At 51.1% G+C, this 26,903-nt stretch overlaps 1 protein-coding gene across 6 annotated transcripts in view; it reads right to left on the bottom strand.

Moving 5' to 3' along the window:
• Window positions 1-1,763: 1,763 nt before the first annotated feature.
• Window positions 1,764-26,903, bottom strand: part of TSPAN9 (tetraspanin 9) — a 308,842-nt gene continuing 283,702 nt past the window's right edge. For all 6 annotated transcript variants that reach the window (XM_049882196.1, XM_049882197.1, XM_049882200.1 and 3 more), the window contains 6 exons: window positions 11,778-11,969; window positions 11,318-11,392; window positions 9,562-9,663; window positions 8,738-8,869; window positions 8,279-8,362; window positions 1,764-5,421 (listed from right to left, as the gene is read on the bottom strand). In XM_049882196.1, the coding sequence (XP_049738153.1) occupies window positions 5,350-5,421; window positions 8,279-8,362; window positions 8,738-8,869; window positions 9,562-9,663; window positions 11,318-11,392; window positions 11,778-11,969 (657 nt within the window). In that variant the 3' untranslated portion in view covers window positions 1,764-5,349. The remainder of the gene's footprint in view (window positions 5,422-8,278; window positions 8,363-8,737; window positions 8,870-9,561; window positions 9,664-11,317; window positions 11,393-11,777; window positions 11,970-26,903) is intronic.

The following is a 26,903-nucleotide window of genomic DNA, read 5'->3' as shown; positions in this document are numbered from 1 at the left end:
AAGAGCCTACAACCCATCCCAGAAGACTCTAGCCTAATCTTTAGAAGTCTCCAGAAAAAAAAAAAAAAAGATGCTAGCCCCTGTCCTGATATGAACACCGCATCCTACCCAGCTGGGTCAGCCTGCCCTTTCTGGCTTAGCTCCTTTGACGGGAGCCCAGTGCTAAGATAGCAGTCAGTGGGCTCCTTTGCCCTGTACACCAGTACTCTACTTCCCAGATGCTGCAGACAGCACACCAATCCAGAGGACATCCCAGTAGGTGTGTCCACAGGCCTAGGGGACAGGAGAGCAAGAATGGACAGACAAGAAGTGTCATCCAGTCCTAATCTCCATGACTTGGTCTTCAGCATATGACGGAAGGTCACCACCACCACCACCACCACCCCGCCCCAGGCCATAACCAACTCCTGATCCACACAGTCACACCTCGTCTTGGTAAATCTCCTTGGGAGACTCTCAGGGACCCATTCCAACTGGACCTTTGACAGAAGGTCACCTCAGACTCCGCAGTCCCCAGTATAAAGCCTCTGGAGGCTTTGGGACAGAGCACTGCAGAATGGGGCTGTCTCCTCTGAGGCTGGATCTGGGCCCCGAAGGTGATGCTTTGGGACAGCACTGTGCCACCCTGGCCATGCCATGAGGAGGAGCGAGAGAGACAAACCTCTCACCTTGACGGGGTCAGCAATGCCTTACCTCCCACTGCCATGGGACCCTGTCCACCGCCCTCCCCCCCATACATACAGTACAGCAATGCCCCAGGGCCAGGATGCATTCTGGGCTTCCTTCACCTGCAACTTGTCACTGTGACTGCCAAGGTCAAGGAAAGCCCATTAACCAGAACCTGAACCAAAGGGAGCTGGGCAACTCCTACTGCAGTAAGGTAGCAAGTTCAGGGGCTTGCAAATGGCTCTTCCTAGTCCCGTGGTTTTAAACGCCTCCCCCTCCCCACTGACCATGGTGCGTTCTGCTCTGCTTTTCCTGAGTGTGTCAACTCTGGGTTTCTGTATCTTCTCCAAACGTGTCTTACAGCCACCTAAGAGCATCCATCTGGACCAGGTCACACTGTGAGGTCCCCCATTCCTGAAAGACTAGCTCAGACGAACCAGAGAGCATCCGAGTGATTGGGCCTAAAACTGACGGCCTAGACCCTACTCCCACAGAAGCCGTTTGTTACTGAGTCCTTGCCCCACCCCAAGACACTGATGGGCCTGACCCTCAATACAGTTATTTGTGATGGGGGTTGCGGGGGGCACAGAAACAAGGTGGTCAGATGGCCTCGTGTGCAGAGTGCTTGGACACTTGGACTGACCCTGGATCATGCCTGCATCAGCTTACCAGGCAAAATGGGAAGCTAGGTTTCCTCAAAGGAGCCCTGGTGGCGCAATGGTTAAGTGCTCGGCTGCTAATCAAAAGGTTGGCGGTTCGAATCCACAAGCAGCTCTTTGGGAGAAAGACCTGCGATCCGCTCCCACGAAGATTACCACTTGAGAAATCCTCTGGGGCAGTTCTACTCTGTCACATGGGGTTGTTACAAGTCAGAATTGACTCGACAGCACCCAACAACAGGGTTCCTCAGGCACCCAGAGAGGACTGAGACCCTCCCCTCCCAGCAGATCTTTAACCTGGACCCTGAATGGGAGCTGAGGTTCTGAGGGGTGCATCTCTGACGAAGGACAGGACTAGTGTCTGATCCCCCACTGCATGAAATAAGCCCCAGTTGTGGCTAAATTAACAAAAACACACCACAAAGAGAGAGGCTGCTTGTCCTTTTGACACATTATCAGTTTTTATTTAAAAACATGCTAAAAACATGGTGTTAAATAAAGCCAGGACCGGGATGAAGGAAACGCACAGGTACGGCATTGCAAGCAGAAAAGTGCATTTGAAACTCACAAGCGTGCTCTCCCATTCTGCCCTGGGTGGGTGGCGGTCGGGGTGTAGAGAGGGTTCCCCAAGGTCTCCCCTGCTCAGAACCCCCTTCCAGGAAGGGAGCCAAGCCCCACTCCTGTCGACTGCTTCACTGCAGTGGAGAGGAGGGAAATAGGCAAACGTGAACCCAAGGGGTGCTGGACGGACTCTGAAAGGCTGAGGGACAAAGTGTGATCCTGAGCGCCTCGCGCCCAGCTCCCGTCCTGTGCCATGTCCCTGCTAGTTAGCACCTCCACCAGTGGGTGGGCAGGGGGCTGGTGAGGAGGGGGGCAGTCACATCCATCTGCCTAGGTTGCTCCTTGGCCACCAAAGGACAGGTGGCCACCTAGTTCCAAGCCAAAGCCAGAATATCTCTGAGAGGGGCTGTGCTCTAGGGTGGGGTTGGCAACCTTTCCAGAGTGAGAGCCCAAGATGCAGGCCCATGCTGGCAGCGAGGGGTGACAGCACCCCAGCTCTGGGTAAGGGGCGGGCAGCAGAGGAGCAGCTGGTGCAGTGGGTGGCAGGTGGTGACCTGTGCCTGACATCTGCTGCCCACCCTCCTAGGGGCAGTCCTCAGCCCCGCTCTCCCACCGCCTGTGAGAGAGGGCTGCAGAGGAAGGCTGAGTCTACATTAGACATTCCTTGAAATTGTCTGAAAATCCTAAGGGACTTCTGAGTCAAGTCTGTAAATTGCTTGCATCGGACTTGATTGAACTAAGTCTGACTTTAGCAAGGGAAGCTGAGAGTGAGCAAATTCACTCAGTTAATTCTGCCCCAATGAGATCCAAGTCAGAAGCTGAGAAGACCCTGACCACCATCACTAGTACCCCACAATGGCCTTCCTGCGTGGCATGGCGACCACTTACGGAGGACAGGCAAGGGCTTGGCAGCACACCCACCCCTGCCCACGGAGACTCCAGGCCAATGTAGACTCAGCCAAATGATAAACAGCCAGGCACAGGGTGAGGCAGGAAGGCAGTCTGGGGACTGTGGACAAGGCTCTGCAAACAGACAGATAACGTGGGGTCTGGTAGGGGAGGGAGGGGGCTGTGGCAAAGGCTTGAGGCCCAGAGGAAGCCCCCAAAGCCTTCCAGAAACATAAGTTTGCCAGGGAGGCCATCGGCCCCCCAGCGCACTAGGCTTTTGCTGTTCATTTTTAACAAAAATGAAAAATTGCATTGATAGGCATAAACAAACCCACCCCTCCCACCCACAGAGAAAACTCGTTATGCACCAGGTCCCACTGGGTGACTTGAACACTTGTTTACTAGGTGTCTCTACAGCAGCATGCCTGCTCCTCACTGTGCAGTTTGGGGCTCCGGGGAGGCAGCCGAAGCTCCTTACCAGGAAGATGGGCCAAGGGTGAGAGAAAGGCAGCTTTGTTCTACCGTGTGCTCGCTCCATCTGGAATCTGCCTTCCTGGAGTTTCCCATCAGTGCCACCACTCCCCTTTCAGAGAGGTGGCCTAGACCCGGCTCAGCACTCTGAGGCCTCCCTACTCTCCACCCCTCACCCTACTCCCCCAAAAAAGCATGGATCCTGAACACACCAAAAGTCCTATACTCCTGGTCCCGATTCAAGGTAAACGGATGAATTACTGGTTGGCTGAGTGGCCACGTCTTGGATCTTGGAACAGGATGATGAAGGTTAGAGGACAGAGCAGATCCAGTGGGACATCCAGGCAAAGAGTCAAATATTACAGGTGAAAGGCAGCCGTCCACACAAGGTCCCAGCCAGCGCAGTGCCAGTGGATCTGAGCTAGCTGGGGATAACATTTTCAAATTTAGTCCCATGGGTTCTTTTTTTTTTTTAACTGTGAATTGTTAAACAAGGCCAGCGTAAGTCAGGTCCTACTGCAGTTGGACACCTCACCCCACCCCACTTGTCCATGTCACACGCCATGACTTCAGCTGTTTTCTTCGTGGGACAGCTGTAACAAGGTCCAGTCTGACTTCTCTGTCATCTGTCCTCAGGATCACCTGGGACTTGATCACCACCCACCCCCTAAGGAGGCCCTACCGCAGAGATGGCTGAGCCCGAAGAAAGGAGATGAGGGTCCTGAGACCCCCTGCCAGTAGGGCAATCAGCGGAGTGATTCTGGCTGGGATGATGGTGGGCACCAGCTCCACTTCCAATCCTCACGGTCATGGGTCCTTTGCCACTGTCTGAGCAACAAAAATGTAAGGACTGCTTCCCCTTCCAGAAGCAATGTAAGAAAAGTGAGCAGCATCTGAACTAGAGAGGTATTTGTCTGAGAGTTTCTAGCAGGAATGTCTGTGAAAGTAACGGGTTTGCAGAACCTGGTGCGGGAATGCCCGCATGGGGTGGAAGGGGAGGCATCCCATGCCAGCAGAGGGCAGGAGGAAGAAGGAAAAATATGCTCATCAGTGGAAAGTGTAAGGACCCATGCCAGCTCCAGCCGCATTCCTGGCAAAGCATTTAGCAGCCCCCTAGAGGACTTCCCCACTGCTCAGGCCTCTCACCCTCGCTAGCAAACACCATCACTCTGTGCAGGGTATCTTCCTGGCTTGCTTCACACTCCTCGACTTCATCTGCTCTTCCAGGCTCTTCTGCCCTCATGCAGAATCCCAGACACCAGGCCAGAGAGCCGTCTTCACATGGCTCCCACCTCCTGGCCACACCCTGGCCATGGTCCTCCATCCAAGGGTTGTGCCACTCCTTCTCAGTGCATTTGAGCAAAGGCCTGGCGCATCTCACCCAAGGGCCTCCTGATTGTGGCGCCATGTTTGTCCTGATTGAAACTGGACAATGTTCTCTCTCAACACCCATCCCCCACCCTCAGGAAAAAAAAAAATCAAACCATTAAAGAAATCAACGCAGTAAAAAGTGATAAATCAGAAAGCTAACCCTAAACATATCTGAGAGATAATATTCCTGAATAATCGTAATTAGAGTAAATAAAATAAAAAAGTTATACTTGTAAGGTATAAAAAGCCTGGGCAAGATGCTCCCAGGGGTCTGGCCTGGACGCCGTTGGGCCCCCTACCCTCGCCAGCTCTCCCACACTCCCACGGGGTGGCGAGGATGGCAGTGGCCTCTGGTGGGCCAGTCTCTCCATAAAGAGGGACAAAGTGTCAGTGTGAGGAGGGGGCAGAAATGCGTCAGTGCCAGGGGGCTTTCCTCCTCAAGCATGCCCCCAGCCCACCCTGTCTTCTTTGGCAATTACACAGATAGATGCAGGTACGGAGTCCAGCGCCCCCAGCTCCCCGAGGTCTCTGCGTGCCTCCTTCTCCTCCCTGGCCCTCCACCCACAGAGAAGTCTTAGGCCAAGGCAGGGCGGGCGGGGGATGGCAGGTTGGGCGGGGAGGTGGGTGCAGAGATCAGCAGTCTGGAGAGTGCAGGCAGGCGACACAAAGCTCAAATCTTCTTCCCTCATACAAAGTGTCCAGGTCGGGGACTGGGGCGCTCCCGGCCACCTGCTCACGCATCGTACTTTTTACCCGTCCGGTGGATGTGTTGGAAGAGGGTCATGGAGAAGGCCATGCCCAGAATCTGAAAGACACAGGGGAAAGGGCCTGAAATGGAAGGCCTAGTAGACTGGGATCTGACCTCAGCCTCATAAGCCTTTGTAATGTCACAGGGTGACTAGAGCAAGTGGGTGTAGCCACTGGGGAGGCTTGAAAAATGCTTGTGGAATCAAGAAAATGGTAAACAGCAGAGGACCCTGCCATTATGGAGTCCCTGGATGGTGCAAAGGGTTAATGTGCTCAGCTGCTAACTGAAAGGCTGGAGGTTCGAGTCCACCCAGAGGTGCCCCAGAAGAAAGGCCTGGCAATCTACTCCAAAAAATCAGCTACTAAAAGCTCTATGGAACACAGTTCAACTTTGATACATGTGGGATCACCATGAGGCAGAACGAACTCAGCCTCAACTGGTTTTTTTGCAATTACAGTGCCCAGCTCAGGGTCACACACAGATGAACTTTGGCATCAAATCCTGGCTCAGCCCCTCAGAGCTGTCTCAGAGGCTCAGTTTCCTTATTATAAAATGGCAATCATATGCCTCACAGGGGTAACTGTGAGAACTAAATGAGATCAGATGTGTAGAGGGCCTGACCCTAAACGGCGGGTAGCAAGGAACTCAGGAAGGGAAGAGGAATTGAAAACTGATCCCGGGCCCTTTCTGAGTGGTTCCAGAATACTGAAGTGATTTCTTTGCGGCACATTTGGCTTACCGATTGTGCTGTGCTTTTGAGGTTTTTGTTCAGTGCTGTCGAGTCACTTCTGACTCATAGTAACTCCATGTGACAGAGCAAAACTGCCCCATAGGGTCTCTACACTGTAATCTTTATGGAAGCAGATCACCAGGTCTTTCTCCTTCAGAGCTGGGTCATTCGAACCACCAGCCTTTCGATTAGCAGCCAGCCACCTAACTATTTGAGCCACCAGGCTCCTACTGTGCTGTGCTTAGGACAGTATTGTTTGCAATCCCTCAGATCCTGAATCCCGAAAGGGGTGATGACCCAGGCAAATACTGGAGGCAGAAGGAAGCCGACCTGTGACCTCACAGTCAACACAGTGTCTGCCACATGCACCAGCTGTAAGAGGACACCCGAGGGACACTGTACATGCCTTCCATGGCCTTTGTAGCTCGTGGTCTGGGCATACAGGAGGGGGAGACCTAAGCAGAAAGATTGAGGGCTGGTGACCTGGCTCCTGTGTTCTGGTCTGGGCTTTGCCACAGGCAGCCTCAATGGGCCCCATTCCTCTAGGTACTGAATAGGATCTTGCTCACTGTATGTGTATCTCACAAGAGCTCTGTGAAAATGAGCAGCCTGGTCTGCTGAGCTCTGAAAGCTCTGAGATAAACCTCAGGCATGATCAGGCCCCCAGGACCCAGAGTTTAGGAGCCTGGTAAGAAAGATAACTTCATGCAGGATATCAACGATATTTCTATGGACCAACCAACCAAGTTCGATTTCTCCCAGGGGACTCAGACACTGAAGTCTCCTGGTCACCAGCGGCAGGGGTCATCCAAAAGTCTGAGTGAACAGGGAGCCCAGGAGATGCTCTTTCCCTTGGGGCAACCTCTGTGCATCTTCCCAGACAGGTCGGGGGACTTCTGCTCCCAATCGGCCATGTTGGCCTCATCTTCAAGATCGAGTCTGGATCCTCTCTGCCTCCCTCTCCATCAACTAGGCTGCTGCTGTTGTTAGCTGCCATCAAGATGGCCCCCAACTCAACATGACCCCATGCACAATGGAATGACATGTTGCCTGGTCCTGCACCATGCCCATGACTGGTTGTGGATTGGACCACTGTGTTTCACAGAGCTTCACTGGCTGATTTTCAGAAATAGATCACCAGGCCTTTCTTCCTAGCCCATCTTAGTCTAGGAACGCCACTGAAACCTGTCCAACATCACAGCAACACACGAGCCTCTACTGACAGACAGGTGGTGGCTGCACATGGAGGCACAGTGGCTGGGAATCAAACCCAGGTCTCCTGCATGGAAGGTAAGAATTCTACCACTGACTCGCCACTGCCCTTGTCAACCAGTCTAGGGCCTTGAAAAGAGCAGCTGTTCATTAATGGCTACAATAACGGGTAACATTTACTGAGGGCTCCCTATGTGCCTTCTACAGCTCTTGGCACTTACGTGTATTAAACCCGCTCAATGTTAAGAAGTGGCACTATTATCACACCCACTATCCTGCTGTGGAAATTAAGGCACAGAGAAGCTGAGTAACTCGCCTATGGAGTCTGGCTTGTGAACCTGTGCTCAAATCACTATCTAAGGACTCAGGTTTAATTCAGTGCAGTACAGGTAGGTCTTTACTTATGACGGTGTTCCATTCCTATGACTCTGTCATAAACTGATTCTGACATTAAGTCAAATACCTCTTTTTTTGTTTGTTTTTTATAGTTTTCATTATTGTTTTTTATTATCAGTATCTTTATAGATCTGGCAACATTGCATATAAACTTACAGATATATTTTATACATATTACTAACAATAAGATGTACAAAAAAACCAGACAGTCGTAAGTGAGGTTTGTCGCAACTCAAATAGGTCCTAAGTCAGGGACTACCTGTACAAGGTAAATAGTCCCTGTACATCGGGAGACAGGCTGTGACAAACAAGTACGCACAGGCACTACAGGCAACACCCACCAAACCCACGCTCAGGAGTGCTGAGGAGGCTGGTTCTGCCTGGCAGGGTCTGGACCAGCATCTTAAGAGAAGAGGCCCAGGAAACAGCAAAGCATAGCAGGTAAGTGCAGGTGGCCTGGGGTCAAGTCCTGGCTCCTCTGAGTACTAACAAATTATTTAACTCCTTAACATTTCATTTTCCCCCTCAGGCTCAGGTTGGGTTGGGAGGCACTGAGGCTCAGGACATTCTTCTTACCTGCATGATAAGAATGCACATCCCCACCGTGCCAAGCACGTACTTATTGTCATCAAACCACATCTTCACCTTCTCATAGCAGCCCTGGGGAGTGAGACGCACACGGTGAAGGTCCTGCCATGACCATGAGCTCCCACTCCTGCCAGCCCCACCTCACCTTCCCTTTCGGCCCCTGTCCTTGCTCTTAACTCCTGACCCCCAGCCCCTGGTCCTCATAAGGCCCCAGTGCACAGCCTCAGACCATGTCCCTCACCTTCTGGCTCTTCCAACTGTGGGTCTAGCGCCCCTCTACTTTCCACCTGCTCTTTGGCTTCAGTCCCACATACCCCCCACTCCACCCCACATTCAGTCAGTTCCTTACTGTCCTGCCCCCACCTCTGCTCTAGGTCCCCTCCTGCCAGACTACCCGTCACATAGGCTCCTGGGGGGGGGGGGGTGAAACCAAGGAGCCAGCCTCACCGTCTTCCACAGCGGGGTGGTGGTGTTGCGCCCACAGCCCTGGGAGTTCTCCATGCAGCAGCGGTCGGGAACCATGTTCTCCCCCAGCACTGGGAACCAGTCTGTGTAGTTGGTAACGCCACAGCATCGCATCTGCCGGCGGGGATGGAAAGGGGCGGTCAGAACACGCCATAGCCGGTCCCGCCCTCCTCAGGGACTTCCCCAGCCCAGGTGGACCTTTCAGGGAGGAGAAAAGGGCCTTCTTCTCAGCCCTTCTTCATGCCTCAGCAGTCCCAAAAGGAAGTAAATGACTGCTCCCCCCTCTCCCACCAGCACCTCCAGGTCTCTGCTTTGCGGTTGATCCCAGCTGACTGCCAGCTGACCCATTGCTGGCCCCTCCCTGGTGCTTAAAATGTGTCTGGGGCATATTGACTTGTTTTCATCTACAGCCAATGCCTCTTTGTCTGAGCCAGGCATGATCAGGGAGGCAAACCTGTTGCTAAAATGAAGTCTGTCACTCATCCCAAAGCTTTAAAAAAGAAAGGCTTGGCTGACCTGCCCTTCAAGGTTATCCTCCCTCCAGCCAACCGCCACAGCTCCCCTAGACCTTTCCATGCTGCATCCAGGCTCTGCTCACCCGCCTCCACCCTCATCCTTGTCCCTGTACCATGATTACCCAGCAATGCAGGCAAATGTCCTGGTGGGACTGTACTCTCCACTCCCTGTTATAATCCAGAAGGCACAGGTTCCCCCTAACTCCATCCCCTGGGTAGGGAGCCCCAAGACCCCCGGGGCTGCCACCATTCCCCGCTGGGCTGAGCTCCCCAAGCGGTCCCAGCCCTCACCTCAGCCTGGATGATGTTCCAGGCATTCTTAAGACCCACATTGTTCTCCGTGTTGTACAGCAGCAGGCCTTGTTTCAGGTCCTTCTTGGCATTCTCGTTCACCTGTCAGGTTGAGGGCAGGTAGGACAGGTTGGTATAGACCAGGATGCAGCAGCTCATCTTCCCAACCTGCCCCAGGTCAACTAGATAGGGGTTAAGAGGGGACAGGCTGGTCTGGAGGGCCCTGCCCCACCTCTGCTGGCCCAGGGGGTTTGGGAACAGATGTGGGTTCGTGCTCCCAGCTTCAGTCTAAAGTATTCCCTGATGTTCCCACTGACTCTCAGGAGAGGTAAAGCTCTTAGGGCCAGGGCCGTAATACTAAGAGGCAAAAAGACAGCACCTCAACTGCTCTGGTCCCAGGTCCAGCCACACACACAGGCCACTCTGCCACCTTTCCCCCAACGTATTCCCACATGCTAGGTACGAGGCTCTGCCCCTGTCAAAATAGGCCCTGGAATATGTTGAACTGGCAAATATTGTGCTTTTTTTTTTTTTTTTTAACAACAGCAACAAAAATCTACCTCAGGGGCGAGAGGGTAGCCAGATAGTTATTGTACCTCCACCTTTCACTAGCAAGTAACCTAACCCCTCTGGCTTCTGCTTCTTTATCTGGAATGTTGGAATAACACTTAGCTACTTTTTTTTTTTTTACCTCTTCAGGTTGTTGCAAGGATTAAAGGAAACAATTCTGATAAGGAGCTAAGAACAGGGCTGGGACAAAGGATTTGCTCAATAAATATTACTGTTATTTCGTTCCTTTCACAAGTGCAAAACTAAAGAATTGCTGTTTCTAATTCCAAGAACGCCTCTAACTTTCAGTGGCTTAGGCAACTATTTCAAGAACCCAAGGGACAAATACTTAGTTCTAGGATAAAGCCGTTACCTTCTATTCGATTCTCACTCATAGTGACCCTACAGGACAAAGTAGAACTGCCCCACAGGGTTTCCAAGGCTGTAATCTTTACGGAAGCAGGTGGCCACATCTTTCTCCTGTGGAGTAGCTGCTAAGTTTGAACCACCAACCTTTTGCTTAGCAGACAAGCACTTCACCACTGTGCCACTAGGCCCTATTAAGTCCTTATTAAGAGACTGAGTTTGGCCAGTCATTCTCAGTGGTATCAAGAAGAAGGATCTCCAATCTGACTGCAAACTGCCCCACCTGGTGAGGTCACCAGGGGTTGCCCTCATCCTCCTGAACCCTGAGGTGTAGGCTGAGCCTGGGAACAGGCATCCTGTTCACAGAAGTCTTTAGAAAAGGAAACTCATTCATTTCCACTGTTAGCCCTACTCACCAGTACCATCTGGAAAGTTTTTCCTTGTTTTTAATGGATAACCCTCTAATCATCCAATCCAACCACCTGGTGAATTGAGTCCCATCTCTAAACCACCTATCAAGTGGTCACACTGAACTATGCTTGAGTAACTTCCAGTGATGGGGCTCACTAATGCAGCCTCTTCCATCCCTCAGTAATTTAGAGTAGTCTACATCCCAAGCCTATACAAAGGAATTAACTTCCCCATTAGCTCCATGCTGCCCTCCATCAAGATCTTCCACCTGGGCCTTTCCCAAGTAGCCTAACTCTCTCTCAGTTCCATTCTCCTTTCCTCATCCTTGCCAGCCCTTTTCCTCTGCCTAGGAAAGGACCCTAACTTGCCCTGGCCCCAGCCCCAAAGGCAGTGACATTCCCTATGCCCCCTTCCTTCCTGTGGGGCTTACCTTGTCCATGTAGACAAAGAACAGGATAAGTAAGATCAATTCTGCTAGGAGGATGATCAACAGGACGATGAAAAACTGGAAAGAAAAGATCCAGGCATGGGCACCTGATGGTGATGCCAGGGATGGGGTATAAACAAGAAGGGTGGTAGGGAGGTGGGGGACAGGTGGCACCTAGGCAAGGGTTCTGAGGCATTGGCAGGATCACCTATACCTGAGGAAACCCAGATAGCTAGGGAAGGAAGATAAAGTAAAAGAAGACAACTGATCCAAGAATGGGAGGGACAACTAGGGGCAGGGATGGTCGGTCAATCATGAGGATGAGAGCTGTGATATGATATAGAACATTCTAGAAACAATTCCCAGGGGCTCAGCTTGGGCACATAGTTGGCCTTGTCTGACCCAGTGGCCCAAGTACAGGGAGATCCAGAGTTCAGAGGGTTTGTTTACAAGTCCTACTTACACTGAGAAGGAGGCACTTGTTCTCCTTGATGGCCCCCAGGCAGCCGAGGAAGCCCGTTACCATGACAATGGTGCCTATGGCGATGACTAAGTTGGCTGCAGACAGCGAGGGGAAGCTGGGGGAGAAGGTGGCAAAGTTGCCTTGGGACACGGAGAGCCAGATGCCCACTCCAAGCAGCCCACAGCCACAGAGCTAGAGAAAAAGGAAAGCTCATTAGACCAATATTGCTCTTGGATTCATAACCATGGAACTCAAAAGACTGCATGTCCCCCACCCCCAACTCTGAGACACGGAGAAGGGTGAGGACTGTCCTGGTCAGATGTGGTGGCTACATCTGGTCTAGAAGTGGTGGCCCAGGTTCTAGTCACAAGCCAAAGACATGTCAGTTGTGTGACCTGGACAGATTCTGTAGCCTCTCTGTGTCTCAGTCTCCCCATCTGGCAAATGGGATAATGCCAGCTTCACAGACCTCAAAGGGTCACTCTGAGGATCAAATCAAATAAGACATGAGGAAAAATTTAAAAAAATAGATCAAAGGTGCTAGACACATAAGAGTGGTTGAGATTATTCTCCTTGACAGAGAAGTGGACCTCAGATTCGGGAGGGAGGCCAGAGGGAGAAGGGAGCACAGTGGACAGAGGAAGCAAGTAAGGACTTGTCTCTGGGGTTGGGAAGAGCATCTCGGAGTCCAGTTTCTCAGCACCAGAACTCCCAAGGGCTGTGTCCGGTTGCCCTGACCAGAAAGGTGATTTGCCCACTGTTCTCAGAAGCCAAAGAACAAATTCCCCACACATGGAGAAAGAAAAGAACACATCTGGCTGGCTGAGAGGCTAGCTCATGTGCAGGGCAGGGAGTTGCTCACTGTCTTTACCATCTAGCCAAACAGCCACATTATCGGCCAAAAAAAACGAAAACCGACTCCCCTGGACAGCACCCCTGGGGCTGAGGATGCCACCAGCTCCGCCTGGAGAAGCTTTTGTTTCTTTGGCCACAAAGCTCCACATCTGCTTTATTTTATGCTCGATATAGCTGACACTCCCCTCACACCTCCGCCCGCTTAGGGGAAGGTTGCTGAGTCTAAAGAGCCAATCAATCAGTCAAGCAATATTTATTGAGTACCTACAGCACGAGAGGGTCCTGTACCAGAAAAGCTACAACTACTTCGGACACCTGCTTTCCAGGGCCCCTGCTCTGGCTGGAGACAGGACAGGAGCAATAAAAAAGCAGCATCTACCCCCCAGGCAGTATACACTGGTGCCAAATAAATGCTACAGACGTTCAGAGGAAGCAATCACTGTACTAGTTAGCAATCCCAGTTAGAAGAGGCCATCCCTAAAGGATGAGTGGAATCAGGGCAGTGGAGGATAAGAACATTCTACTCAGTTACAATGTAGACAGCAAGGGGTTGGGAGTCACAGATGTGGATTTGACTCTTGGCTGTAACTTGTTCCGGCTGTGGGACCTTGCAAACTCATCTTATGCAGAAGGAGAATAGTATCACCTACTGGCTAGATTGTTGTTAGAATGTAAATAAGGTGAAGTATGCAAAGTGAGCGGCCAGAACCAGGCGCTGCTCACTGAAAAAGCACTCGCTGCACAGTTACTAGGGGCCGGGAGCTGTGCTGACTTCCAGGAATCACACATCCTGCTCTCAAATTGCTCAAGATCCAGGGAGGAAATACAGATGTGCCCAGACAATGCAGCCTGCAATCACTGCGCCAGAGAGGGATCTGCCAGGCATATGGAAAGGTGATGCGAAGAGACAGAGGGTCCCAGAGGAGACGGCATGTCCTTCGCTCATTCAGCCCACAAACCCAAATTAAGCATCTGCTTTTTAAGTACCAGGCCCTGTTCCAGGTGCTGGGCTGAGATAGTGGTAAACAGGACAGCAAAGACCCTGTCCTCAAGAAGGGTAGATTCTTAGAGTTACCAGCTGCCATCTAGTCAATTCCAAGTCATGAAAGCCCCATGTGTGTCTGAGCAGAAATGTGCTTCAGGGAGTTTTCACTGGCTGATTTTTTGGAAGTAGCTCACCAGGCTTTTCTTTCGAGGCAGCTCTGGTTGGACTCGAACCTCCAACCTGTCAGTTAACAGCAGAGCGTGTTAACTGTCAGCACCACCCAGGGACTCTAGATTCTTACAAAAAAAATAATAAACAAACCCAGCGCCTTCAAGTCGATTCCGACTAATAGCAACCCTATAGGACAGAGTAGAACTGCCCCCTAAAGTTCCCAAGGAGCACCTGGCAGATTCGAACTGCCGACCCTCTGGTTAGCAGCTGTAGCACTTAACCACTACGCCACCAGGGTTTCCCTAGATTCTTACAGAGGGCACAAATATCATATAAGCAAACATATAATAGAATTTCAGGTGCCGATATGCGCCATGGAGAAAAATAAGAGTGGGTAAGGGTTAAGAATGACTTAGAAAGTAACTGGGGGACAGGGTGGTCAGGGAAGGTCTCTCGGAAAAGGTGGCGTTTGAGTAGGAACCCAAATGCAGAGGAGGGAGTGAGTTACATAAGTATCTTGGGGGGAGAGTATTCTAGATAGGGAACAAGTACAAAAGCCCTGAGGGGTTAATGAGCTTGGCTGGCTGAAGAACGAACAAGCTTCCCATTGTGGCTGCATCAGAGTCATGGGGAGAAAAGTTGGGAGAGTCAACAGGTGGCACAGCCATGGGACAGACCGGGGGGCCTTGTAGTCAATAGTAAAGAAAACGTGGATGTTGTTCACAGTGTGATGGGAAGCCCCTGAACAGGGGAGTGGCACGATCTGATTTATGTTATCAATAGGTCACTCTGGCTGCTGTGCAAAGAGCAGACCACTGGAAAGCAAGGAGAGCAATCAGTGATGCTAATATCACTGTAATCAGTGAATAAATACCGTGGTGATCAAGCACAAGCTGGTGACAACTTACACCAGCGTAGTTATGGAGGATAGGGGAGGAATCTTCAATTTGAGATCTATTTTGAAGGTAGTATATCAACAGGGCTTGCTTTGAAGACTGAGTAGGGTTTTGTTAAATGGGGAAACAGAAAGAAAGGTGGTCCATCCTGGTATAAAAAAACCAGTGGGGGATATTTCCCCGTGTTGCTGAACCAGAATCCTGAAAGGTGATTGGAGTTAGGCAAATGGAGCAGCTGCCTGGGTCCCCCACATCGCAGAGTGGTCCTGTGCCTCCTTCAGAGGAAGAACTAGGTCAAGGCTCCGAAGGCACAGCCACAGGCAGGCTCAGAGCAACCACGCAACCACCCAACTGGAGAGTCTACAAGGCTCCTCTTGCAGGGGAGATGGGTGCCGCCACTCCCTGCAACCACTAGGTGGTGCTCCAGGCTGACTTGGAAGCTCTTTGGGTTTGCGGCTGACAGGCTGAAACTTTCATCCAACTTGTCACTCTGACTTTATTCAATCTGGTCAGTTCCTATGCTGCCATCTCAATTTTTCTTTCATTAATCATACCATGGAAAATTCATGATCTTCATGCTGAAGATTTATGGCTCCAAAAGCCAGGCTCTGGAATGAGTAAGTGGAAAGCCTGAGATTGCCAGGTCACTTACTATAGCAGAGCAGCCTGTGACAAAGGGACCCGGCTCAGAGACCCCTGAAGCTGCAGGATACCCCCCTCTGAAGCTGGAGACACCCCAAGGGTACCCTAGGACCTCACACCCTGAACCCCTACCAGGCCTGGAAAAGTTCTGGGTATATAGCTTTTCCCAGAAGCCATGTCTCACTGTGGGCAGGCCTGGTGAGGGTCCCTCTGTGCCTCTATCCTCCCTTCCCCTCGGTGGGAACTGCAGTGAGGTCAAGGAGCATCCATCTGGGAAAGGCTTGACAGTTTAGACATTCCAGGAACTGCTCATTTATCTCCCTTAAAGTCGGTTCTGACTTCATACAACCCGTTCTTTGATTCTGTCCACAAGCTTCCCAAAGGGAGCCTCCTTCCACTACTCAGAGAACACAGTTGCTGCCCTCTCCCCTGCTGCCCTTCTCACTTCCCGTCCTGGGTCCTACCATGCCCCAGGCTAAGGCCCAGGTACATCTGCTGCTGCAGCGGGGGCAGTCTCAGTGAGCTGCCTGTGACTAAGTCCCGGCAAGCCTTCCTCTCAAAACCCTCCTATCCATTCCCCACCCCCATCAAGGACCCTGCCTTGTCTAACATCTTCTGGGTAAACAGAGCCCCAAGTGAATGGGGGCCCCTGCAGTGCAGGGGCAGGCCGGGGTAGGGGGAGTACTACTGTACATCCCCCCAGCACCCCTCCACATCCTCAGGAGTCTCCTGCTGAGACAAACCCTTTGTTGCCATCTTGGGATGACCCAGAACTAGCAGAGTCTTCAGACAAATAACACCCAAAGACCAGCCTTGATTTTACAGGTAAGGAAACTAAGAGGGGACCCAGTGGCCCCAGTCACACTGTAAGGCTGGAACCAGAATGTGGTCTCCTGGCTTGTGGTCCAGAGCTCCTTCTGCCCCACCACCGGCTCCCTAGGAAACCTGTGAGTGAGCCACTGAGCTGACAGCTGAAAGGCACCAAGACAACCACTCAGCCCTCTGCCTCTGGCCCCAACCACGACCCGTGCTCCCCTGCCTGCTTCCAGCCTGTTTCTCAGGAGAGCCTGCATCGTGCTGCCTGGATTCTTTCTCTAAAACCTCTTTCATCATGCTGCTCCCCTGTGTGACCTTAAGATTCTTTAGCTCTCCAAGGCCCAATTTCCCTTAAAATGTGCGATTTGGACTAGGGGATTTCTACGGTCCTTTCTAAGCACAGCCATTTGAGGATTTTGAGCCAAGTCTGAGACATGCTACGCTCATCCCCTAGCCTAGTGGCTCTTGACTGAGCGATTTTGCCTCCCAGGGGCATTTGGCAGTGTCTGGAGACATTTTTGGTGGTCACACGGGGCTGGGGGGGGCGGTGACAGTGCTACTGTCATCTAGTACGTAGAGGCCAGGGATGCTGCAAACCATCCTACAATGCACAGTACAGCCCCCGACAGCAAATAATTACTGTTGTTGCTGTTAGCTTCCATCAAGTCAGCCTTCAACTCACAGTGACCCCACATGACAGAGTAGAAATGGCTCGTAGAGTTTTCTTGGCTGTTTTTTTCTTTTTGTGCTTTAGGTGAAAGTTTACAAATCAAGTCAGTCTCTCATACAAAAAGCCATACACACCCCGCCATGTACTCCCAGCTGCTCTCCCCTTAATGAGACAGCACATTCCTCCTCTCCCTCCACCCTGTATGCCCCGTGTCCATTCAACCAGCTCCTGTCCCCCTCTTCCTTCTCCACTCACCACCACACAGGAGTCGCCTGCACAGTCTCATGTGTCTACTTGAGCCATGAAGTCCACTCCCGACCAGCATCATTGTCTATCTTATAGTCCAGGCCAATCCCTGTCTGTAGAGTTGGTTTCGAGAATGTTTCCAATCTTGTCTATCAAAGGGTCTGGGGACCATGACCTCCAGGGTCTATCTAGTTTCTGTCAGACCATTAAGCCTGGTCTTTTTATGAGAATTTAAGATCTACATCCCACTGCTCTTCTGCTCCCTCAGGGTTCTCTGTTGTGTCCCCTGTCAGGACAGTCATCAGTTGTAGCTGGGCACCATCTAGTTCTTCAGGTCTCAGGCTGATGGAGTCTCTGGTTTCTGTGGCCCTTTCTGTCTCCTGGGCTCATATTTACCTGTCTTTGGTGTTCTTCATTCTCGTTTGCTCCAGGTGGGTTGAGACCAATTGATGGATCTTAGATGGCCATTTGCTGGCGTTTAAGACCCCAGATGCCTCTCGCCGAAGTGGAATGCAGACTGTTTCCTTAATACATTTTGCTATTGGCTATAATCTTTACAGAAGCAGATCACGAGGCCTTTCTTCTGCGGAGCCACTGGGTGGGTTCCAACTGCCAACCTTTTGGTTAGCAGCTAATCACACCCAGGCTCCTCAACAAAGAATTATCCAGCCCCAAATGTCAACGGTGCCCAGGTTGAGAAACCCTGCCCTACAGCCAAGCCAGGTGCCTACCCTCTGACCATCAGAGTAAGAACCTGGTATGTTCCCTCCAGGGGAGGACAGGGGTAGCGGGAAGACAGTTCTGGCTCTGGAAGGCTCCTGGTTGGGATGACATGACACGGAGCAGGGTAGTGCTGGGAAGACTCCATCTGGGGAGATGGTGAGGGCTAGGGCATGAGCAGGTAGAAGCCAATCGCCCAGGGAGTGGCAATGGGCAGGAGAGAGGAGGTAACAACAGAGGCAGAGGCATGGCTGGTAAGGCCTGCCCTGGACAGGCAGCAGGGCAAGGAGACAGGAAGCTGACCTCTGAAGCCAGAGCAGGGGGCAGGGAGAGGCATGGGCAGGGGTGGGGAATGGACAGAGCGGGAGGGGAGCAGCCCCATGTGGAGGGTGCCAAGCACAGGAAGGTGGCAAGGCCTACCGTGGCACAGCCAAAGCTCCATGCCAGAGAGCTTAGCTGGTGGCATTTGGGAAAATTCCCTTCCAAAACCAGAGGGTTGTCTCAGCTGAGATGACTGAGCAATAGTTGAGCCCAAGGCAGGAGGAGAATCTAGGGCGAGGCAGAGTGACTCAGGTGACCAGGACCCAGCCAGTATTACCACAGACAAGCCCGAGGTCACCAGGCGCTCCTGGTATGGTCTGGGCATGGTCAGCACCCCTCTCAGAGCAGACATAGGCCTAGGAGCCTTGCTGAGTAACACGCCTCCCCTGCCCCTTGCCCAACCACCCCTCAACAGAGGGCATTTCCAAATATTGTCAATTAAGGGCTCCAAATAAATCCACATCTACATTTGAGAAGACGAATTGCCATCCTTGTGCTTACCTGTGGCCTCGATCTCTATGATGGTCGGGATTTGGGTCTGCTTTGCTCGCTATGAGTCGCAATCGACTCGACGGCACTGGGTTTAGTTTTTTTTTGCTCACTGTTAAATCCCCAATGCCCAGAAGTCTCTTGCCTTTAGCAACGTCTTTGGGTCTCCCTTCTACATGGCTATCCTGCCTGGGCCCTGCACTGACCCCACAGGAGGGAGAAGGTGCAGGCCCCTGGGAACAGAGAAGAGCCCTCTAGCCAACAGGCCATCTCAGAATTGTCCTCATCAGCCGCAGGCCCATTTGACAGATGCACGGCAGGTAAACTGAGGCCCAGGCAGGCTACAGCCACATAGTGAACAAGCACTCCAGACTTACTCTGTTTGCCTGCTGTAATGAGTCTAATTTCCCCACAGCAGTTTTCCTCGTCTTCAGTTTGAATGATATTGATTTGTGGTTTTAATATATGTTTCTGCCATATGTTCTTATGTATTTTTCATGCAGGCATCCCATTTCTCTGGGGGTGGGGTCCACAATTTTACCTTCAAACCACCCTCCCTCTTTCTAAGCTTCTACTCACCTTGAAAACTGCTTAGAGCTCAGAGACCAGCAATCCCCAAATCCTCTTCCAACGGCCTCTCACCAGCATGGGATGGCCCTTCCAGGGGGTGACCTCATGTCCAAGACTGGACACATTGAGACCCTCCTAGGATTCCATGAAGACTTTCCACCCACCCTTGCTAAAAACACCAGCATTTCCAGGACCCGGGTTCATGTCTTATCCATCTTTCTTCCACTGGAGGGCCCAGATCATGTCTGGAATACTAGATAAATATTTGTTCAATGAATGCATGGATGATGGGGATGGATGTGGAAAGTCTGAGCAGGCCATAGCCCAGGAACAGGACCAGACGCAGATACACAAACCCACCTGGGGAAGAAAACCCCCCTTTGCATCCTCTCTTCCCCACTCCCAGAGCCCCCTCAGTGCCCCCAGTTGCTCCCAACTCCCCCACCTCGGTCTTTCATTTACCTGGTGTCAACCACCCGCTCCACCTGCCCCAGCTCCCATCAGAGCCCGTGGAAGCACATCACGCTCTCAGGCTATTTTAATCCCTGCAGCCTCATGTGTCTCTGCAAAGCCCAACAAGAACTTGGGCTCCTGGAGTCAGATGTCACTGGTGGCTCCCCCAGCCCAGCCCTGGGACCCACCTGCCATCCTCATCCCCCTTTCCTTGCAGCAGCTTTCCAGCACTGGGTCTCAGCGCTCCCCAATGCTTTCTATGAGCCAGGGCCTGGCACAATATTTAATGGCATTAGTGGATGTGGAGAAAAAGAAAACCAACGCGACTTTAATTTCACAGCCTGACGTGCCAGCTAGAAATGAACCTGCCTGGCCCTGGGAGAAGCCATCCTGCCAGAAACTTCATCTTGGGGAGAAGGGGCAATACATCAGTGCCAGAAGTGGGGCCACTGCTTTGTATCTCAGACGCCCCTGCCTCCGAGGGGCCCCTGCAGCTCATTCATTCTCACAGCCATCCAGGAAGGGACAGGAGGGATGGGGAGGCAGGGAGAGCTGTACAATGCTTCCGATTCTGCACAGAGGGAAACAAAGGGACAAAGTCACAGAGACATCTTTGCCAAAGTCACCCAGCAGGCAGGGAGATCACAGCACTGTGGAAGCACAGAGGTGGAGGAAGCCACTCAGCAGGAAAATCTCCTAGGTGGACACCCTCGTGATCCGAGAAGTCCATCCTCTTCTTGAGCACCTGAGCCAGATGCTCACCATCATACGATGCAATCTATTCCTTTTCTTACACAGCTCTAATTAGTCAAGGGAGTCCCTGGTTGGTGCAAACTGTTAATGTGCTCAGCTGCTAACCAAAAGGCTGGAGGTTTGAGTCCACCCAGAGGAGCCTTGGAAGAAAGGCCAGGCAATCTATTTCCAAAAAATCAGCCATTGAAAACCCTATGGAACACAATTCTACTCTGACACACTTGGGGTCGCCATGAGTCAGAGTGACTCGATAGCAACGGGCTTTTTTTTTTTTTAATTAGTCAAGAATTCTTTGTCATTAACTCAAGAATCCACTTCTCAGTGGCTAACATGTATCAGTCCTAGTTTTGCCCAAGAATCCCACCAAGAACAAGTATGAGAGGCCTTTATATACCTGAAGGCATCCAACAACACCATTACCCAAGTCTTGTCCTGGCCTACAAAGGATCTTTTAGACCCTTCACCTCTGAGTCACCCTCCACTGGTCATCTCTGTCTCAAACAGAAAGTCAGAGTCCAGTTACAAAAGGACCAAAGCATAGTACAAAGACACCACTCTCCCTTCCTATACTCTGTGATCTATACTTCTAATAATTCAGCCCCAGTCCTCAACAGCACAGTTTTGGTTCATACTGAGCGCGAACACAATTTAAAGCCAAATGGCACAATTCCTCGGTCATTCTTTCAACGCCACAGTAATCTCTCAAAGCCTCCATTTCTTCACAACTTCACTTCACAGCCCCCAATATCACCAGCTTGCCTAGGTGACAGAGAGATCACACCCATATTTCCAAGCCTCATTTTCCTCCAAATAAACATTACATAAAACATTTGCATATCTACACCCCAGTTACATTTTGATTATTGCAGAATGGGGTTATTCTCTATCTGAGATGGTTCCAGGAGAGAGTATTTAAACATGGCCAATTTAAGGGGGGCTGTGTTTGGTAGCCACAAGTCTACGTTTCAGGAGTACCTATTCCCTCTAGCAAACTTTGTGAGGGCCTTGAATACCATAGGAATCCCTTCCCCAATTCACCAAAACACCTAGCAGTTGAGAATGGGTCCTGTTACAACACCTCTTGGAGTCCAAAACCCCAAAGAGTACAAGAGGATGAGAGATTCCCTGATGAGGAAGATCTCATTAGAGACTTTAAGGACATCCCCTTGCCACCCTCCAGCGGTAAACCGCCTTGGTAGGGTAAGTGCCCCGTCACCAGCAATCCTGGCCCCTAGCTGGCTGTAGTGTCTTCCCGCCCGGGGGCGGGGGGTGGTGGTGCTTTGCTGAGGAGTTACCCATCTGTTTTGGGTTCTGGCCCGGCCTCAGCATGGAGGTGTTCACCCTGCCCTAGGTCTCACTCCAGCCAAGGCATCTGTGGGAGCCCAAGCTGGCACAGCCCGGGGAGCCTCAAAAACTAGGGCAGGGGTGCAGAGAACAGGTCCAGTCCCCAAGACAGCTGACACCTAGTGGGCAAGGGGTAAGGGCTAGTATTGGGGGGGGTAGGTAGGGGTGTCAGGCCCCTTTATAACTCTCGTCTCCCACAGTTGTTCCTCCATCTGGGAGAAAGGTCTGCACAGTGACACAGCTCAGCAGCCCCTGCATTCCTGTTCCTGGGTCATCTGGACTCCTTAGAGCTGACAGTAGGTCCTAGATCAACCTTCTCAAGTGCCAGCATCTCTCCATTTCACAAACAGACCAACAGACCTATCCCTCCACAGAGACATGGAAACAGAGGTAGAGGCAAGTTTAGACCCTCCCCCACTCCTGTGGGGGCCCAAAGTGGGGCCGAGGCTGCAAGCAAGAAGGAAGCCTGAGCAGCAGCCCCAGGGGGACCACAAATGACATGTGGCTGGGATGCCGAAGGGCCACGGATGACACAGAGCACCTGCCAGACCCATGAAGGAGCAGTGATCATTCACCACTCCATAAACATTGATTCACGCCATCACCGCAGCCCTGTGGGGCCAGCCACCCCAGTAGTAGAACCACACTTTCTTCCCAGGCAAGCACGTTTGCGGCCCGGGCTGGGGGACCATGAGTTATTCGGAGACTGCCAAAGACGCAACGTACCAATGAAATGTGGTGAGGGTGGGTACAGACAAGGAGGGGCCCACTGGGGCACTTGTAACTCAGTGTTCTCAGAGCTGGCATTGGCCTGTCCACCTCTCGCTCACTGCTGGCTATGGGAAGGCAGCCCCTAGGCAGTGAGCTTCTGCTCAAAGCCCCGGACAGATGATGCAAGGGGACGTGCACAGCTGTTTTCCATCCCTATTCAGGAACACACGGAGGAAACCGGCTAACACGCTGAAGGGCTGGGGTCAGGCATGGAGAAGAACATCCCAGGAGGGAGGCTGACAGTCCATCGTCATCTCCTCCACTGGAGGTTCTGTGCTCTGAGCTAGTCCAATGACTGCCCTTCGCTGGGAGAGTAGGGGAAGAATGACCCTTGGACGCATCTTTTCCCCAAACTCTGGAACTTGTCAACACTCAGCAGGAAACAGCGTGGAGCCTTAGGCCGCCCAAGCCAATTAACACTCGCAGCCAAAGTGCTGGTGCGGGAAAGGGTGAGCTCTGTGCTGGGGCGAGGGGGCCAGGACACACAGCTTTCATTACTGAGCCCCCAAGGGCCATGGCTGCCCCAGCTCTGGGCCTGGGGAGGAGCCACAGGGAGAAGACAGCCTGGGAGCATAGCGCGAGGCACTGTTAACTCCCAAGGTCATTATAAATTGGGAAAGAAGGCGCCAAAGTCTCAAAATAGCTTGTCAGGAGTCTGGAGAAAGGATTTTCCAATCACCAGCATATTTTGTCCTTCCTGCATTTGTTTTATTTTGTGCATCTGGGGAGAAATGCATTTCTGACAGCATCAAAGCATCAAGAAGTACGGGAAGCCAGGACTGCAGCGGGAGGTAGGGCTGGGCTTAAGAAACCAGCCTTCAAGGATCACATGGAAACTGGTGGCCACCTGGGCTTCACTGAGAAAGCAGAACCATCAACAGCCCAGACTCAGGACTCAGAGCCCTGGGGAACCATGATGCGCTGTGTGGCTCTGGCAAGTCACTTAACCTTTCTGAGTTGTTTCTCCGCTAAAGACTGAGGGAGAGAAAGCAGCTCCCCAGCACAGAGGGACACTGTGAGATGAATAAGATTATGCCTGCCGAGCACTTTGTGTACCCTGGAATATAAATATTGTACAAGGTATTATGCTATTATTCAAGCTCTTTGGAAAAGGCAGGGGAAAGAGGACAAGGGTATGTAGAATTCACATCACATCTTGCTGGCAAAGAGCCTAAATTATCCAGGAGACTCGAACTCCTCCTATGGGATGGGGGGGCGTGGGGACAGTTCTCCGCTTTTTAGTCCGTGGGGACAGGAGGTCCCAGAGGTAAAGGGAAGTCAGGCAGCGAAGATGCTTACATTACTGGCTGCCTCTCATTTAGTGAGCGAAGCTGTCTCAGTTCCGCCTCTCACGGAATGGAGACCCCTTTAATAATGTAATGAGGGCACTCTTCTACATCTCAGTTCAGCAAATAACACTCTGTAATTACACATATAGATATCAGGAAGGATTGTGGCTGACGACCAGGTCCAGCTCTGGTGTGTGTGGACGGCCACCCACACACACTTTTGCTGTAACCCTTTGACATGGCCAATGCATGATTTTTTCTTCTCTCTAGGGATCCTTGCCTACAGCCTGATCATATATACTGCCAGCTGGGAGCCGTGTCCACCCACGCCAGGATTTTGGCATTTCTGACATGCTTTGTGGAGGACATAGGCCAGTTAAGTTCAAGTCCTTCTGCCAGAGATGGTCTCTGCACCGACTTAAGTGACAGCCTAATATCCCTGCCTGTCCTGGGCCAACCTCGGCCAGCCTCACTTCTCACCTGGTAGAACGGGAGAACTACAGCCCGCCCATTGCTCTTCTACATGTGTATTGCCAATTCAGGTTCCTCTGCTGAAAGCTGCCTGCCCATGATTTCACCAGACAAACTTGTCCATGGTCACAGTGCTCATTCATGGTGGAACCGCTCCTTGCTCCCAGGACCCACGGCCCAACTACCCTGTTTAGCCCCTTGATGCTGCTGCTACAGAAGGCAATGATGTACCAGCACTCACGAGCAATGACCGTGTGCCAGGCACAGTTCTAAGTGCTTTCCTGCTATTGCCTCACTTACACCTCCTAATCCCGTGGATGGGTACTATTTTTGTCCTCCCCATTTTACAGGTGTGACAACTAAGGCACAGAGCAATTAAGGGGTGACAAAACAAAAAAACCAAACCAGTTGCCATATACTCGATCCCAATTCATGGTGACCCCATGTGTGTCAGAGTAGCACTGTGCTTCATAGGGTCTTCAGGGGCTGCTTTTTAAAAGTAGATCACCAGGCCTTTCTTCTGAGGTGCCTCTGCATGGATTGGAATCACCCACGTTTCAGTTAGTAGCTGAGTGCTCAACTATTTGCACCACCCAGGGATGCCTTAAGTGGTGCAGGAACTCAGGAAATCTGACTCCAGAAACCATGCTCTTAACTACCATGCCCCAGTTGCTTAGACTTAGGTCAATCTACCTGGCTCTTCCCCAAATAAGCTCTGCTCAGGGCGTCACCTAGACATGTCCCTACTTTGAGAGAGGGAGGCTAGCTATGGTATAATAGGTCTAAGCAAACCTTCTTGGCCTGGAAATCTCAGAGAATTTCCAACCGAAGTGATGGTAGACTAGTAGGACAGAAAAAAGCAGTGACGGTGATGACAAGGATGATGGTGATGGTGGTGGTGGTGGGGATGTTGATAATAATAACAATTTTAGTAATAATATCAATGTTGAAACTAATATTTATTGAGCCCACATTATATCCCAGGAACACCGTTAAGCCCTTTTCACAAAAATCACACAAGGTTGTTATTATTATTTCCCTCCGTGTTACAAATTGGGAAAATTCAAGATCAGAGAAGTTAGGGATCTTGTCTAAGCTCACACATACAGTTAAGCAGCACAGGTGGGACTTGAACCCAATTGGGTATGTTCTCAAAGCCCGTGACTGTAACCTCTACAGATCTGCCTACTACAGATCTAAGAAAAATCTTAAGCTTCATTTTATTGGACACTGGCAACAACTTTCTAGCCAAATTTGAGTTGGAGGAGGTGGAAATGGAGTGTCAAAGAGTGTGGGGACCAGGAGCTCAGTGCCAAGGAGGAGCGAGGGAAGCAAGGCCACAGCTGGCAGGAGGAGCAGGCACGGCCATGTCCTCAGGAGCCAGTTGGACAGGGTGAAGGCATAGCAGTGTGGGGGTGCAAAGAAGGAACACATGGATAGGGAACAAATGGAGGGGGAGAGGACATGCCCAGTGAGGATGTCCAGCCTGCAAGTAGGGTGAGTATGCACGTAGGTGTACGTGGGCTCACAGGCGTGTTGGGGGGCAGAGGTAGTTAGTAGTGGTCCAACAACATAGCTGGTCTTAACTGACACCTTTGCAAGAGGAAGGAAGAAGGAATAAGATATACTAATTTGGCGCTCAGTAGACCTTCTTTTGGCTCCTTTTTTCCCACAAAACAGAAGAGTGTGTGGAAATAACGACGATCCTCTCTACAGAGTGCTTTCACATACACTGCCCCGTGCAAACACAATAATCTCACAAGGGGTCATTATTCCCATTTTAAAGATGAGGATATTGGGACTCACAAGAGTCAAGTACCCTTATCTCACACAATGCCTCTAACTGATTTATGTTAGCTAAGAATTTATCGATGTTCAACCATTTCAGGCAGTAGCATATGATCAAGAACGGTGAGTACTGAAGGAAGAAGCCTAAGGTGTACGGAAGACATTGGCGAAAAACAAGACTCCAGGAATTGACGGAATACCATTTGAGGTGTTTCAAAAAATGGATGCAATGCTGGAAGCGCCAAGAAATTTGGAAGATAGCTATCTGGCTAACTGACTGGAAGAGATTCATATTTGCCCCCATTCCAAAGAAAGGTGATTTAACAGAGTGCAGAAGTTATTGAACAAAATCATTAATATCACATGCAATTAAAATTTTGCTGAAGATCATTAAAAAATGGTTGCAGCAGTATATCACCAGGGAACTGCCAGAAATTCAAGCCAGAATCAGAAGAGGATGTGGAACAAGTTATTTCATTGCTGATTCCAAGATGGGTGTTGGCTGAAAGCAGAGAATAACAGAAAGATGTTTACCTGTGTTTTACTGACTACGCAAAGGCATTCTACTGTGTGGATTGTAACAAATGATGGATAACATTCAAAGAATGGGAATTCCAGGACACTTAATTGTGTTCATGTGAAACCTGTACATAGACTAAGGGGCAGTCATGCAAACAGAACAAGGGGACGCTGCGTGGTTTAAAATCAGAAAAGGTGTGCATCAGAATTGATGCCTCTGAATTATGGTGTTGGCAAAGAATATTAAACACATGGACTGCCAAGAGAAGGAACAAATCTGTCTTAGAAGAAGTACAGCCTGAGTGCTCCTTAGAAGGGAGGATGATGAGACTTTGTCTTACGTACTTCGGACATGTT

The sequence above is a fragment of the Elephas maximus genome, chromosome 4 (assembly GCF_024166365.1).
Source record: "Elephas maximus indicus isolate mEleMax1 chromosome 4, mEleMax1 primary haplotype, whole genome shotgun sequence".
Lineage (NCBI taxonomy): Eukaryota > Metazoa > Chordata > Mammalia > Proboscidea > Elephantidae > Elephas > Elephas maximus.
This window is presented reverse-complemented; position numbering and strand designations above follow the sequence as displayed.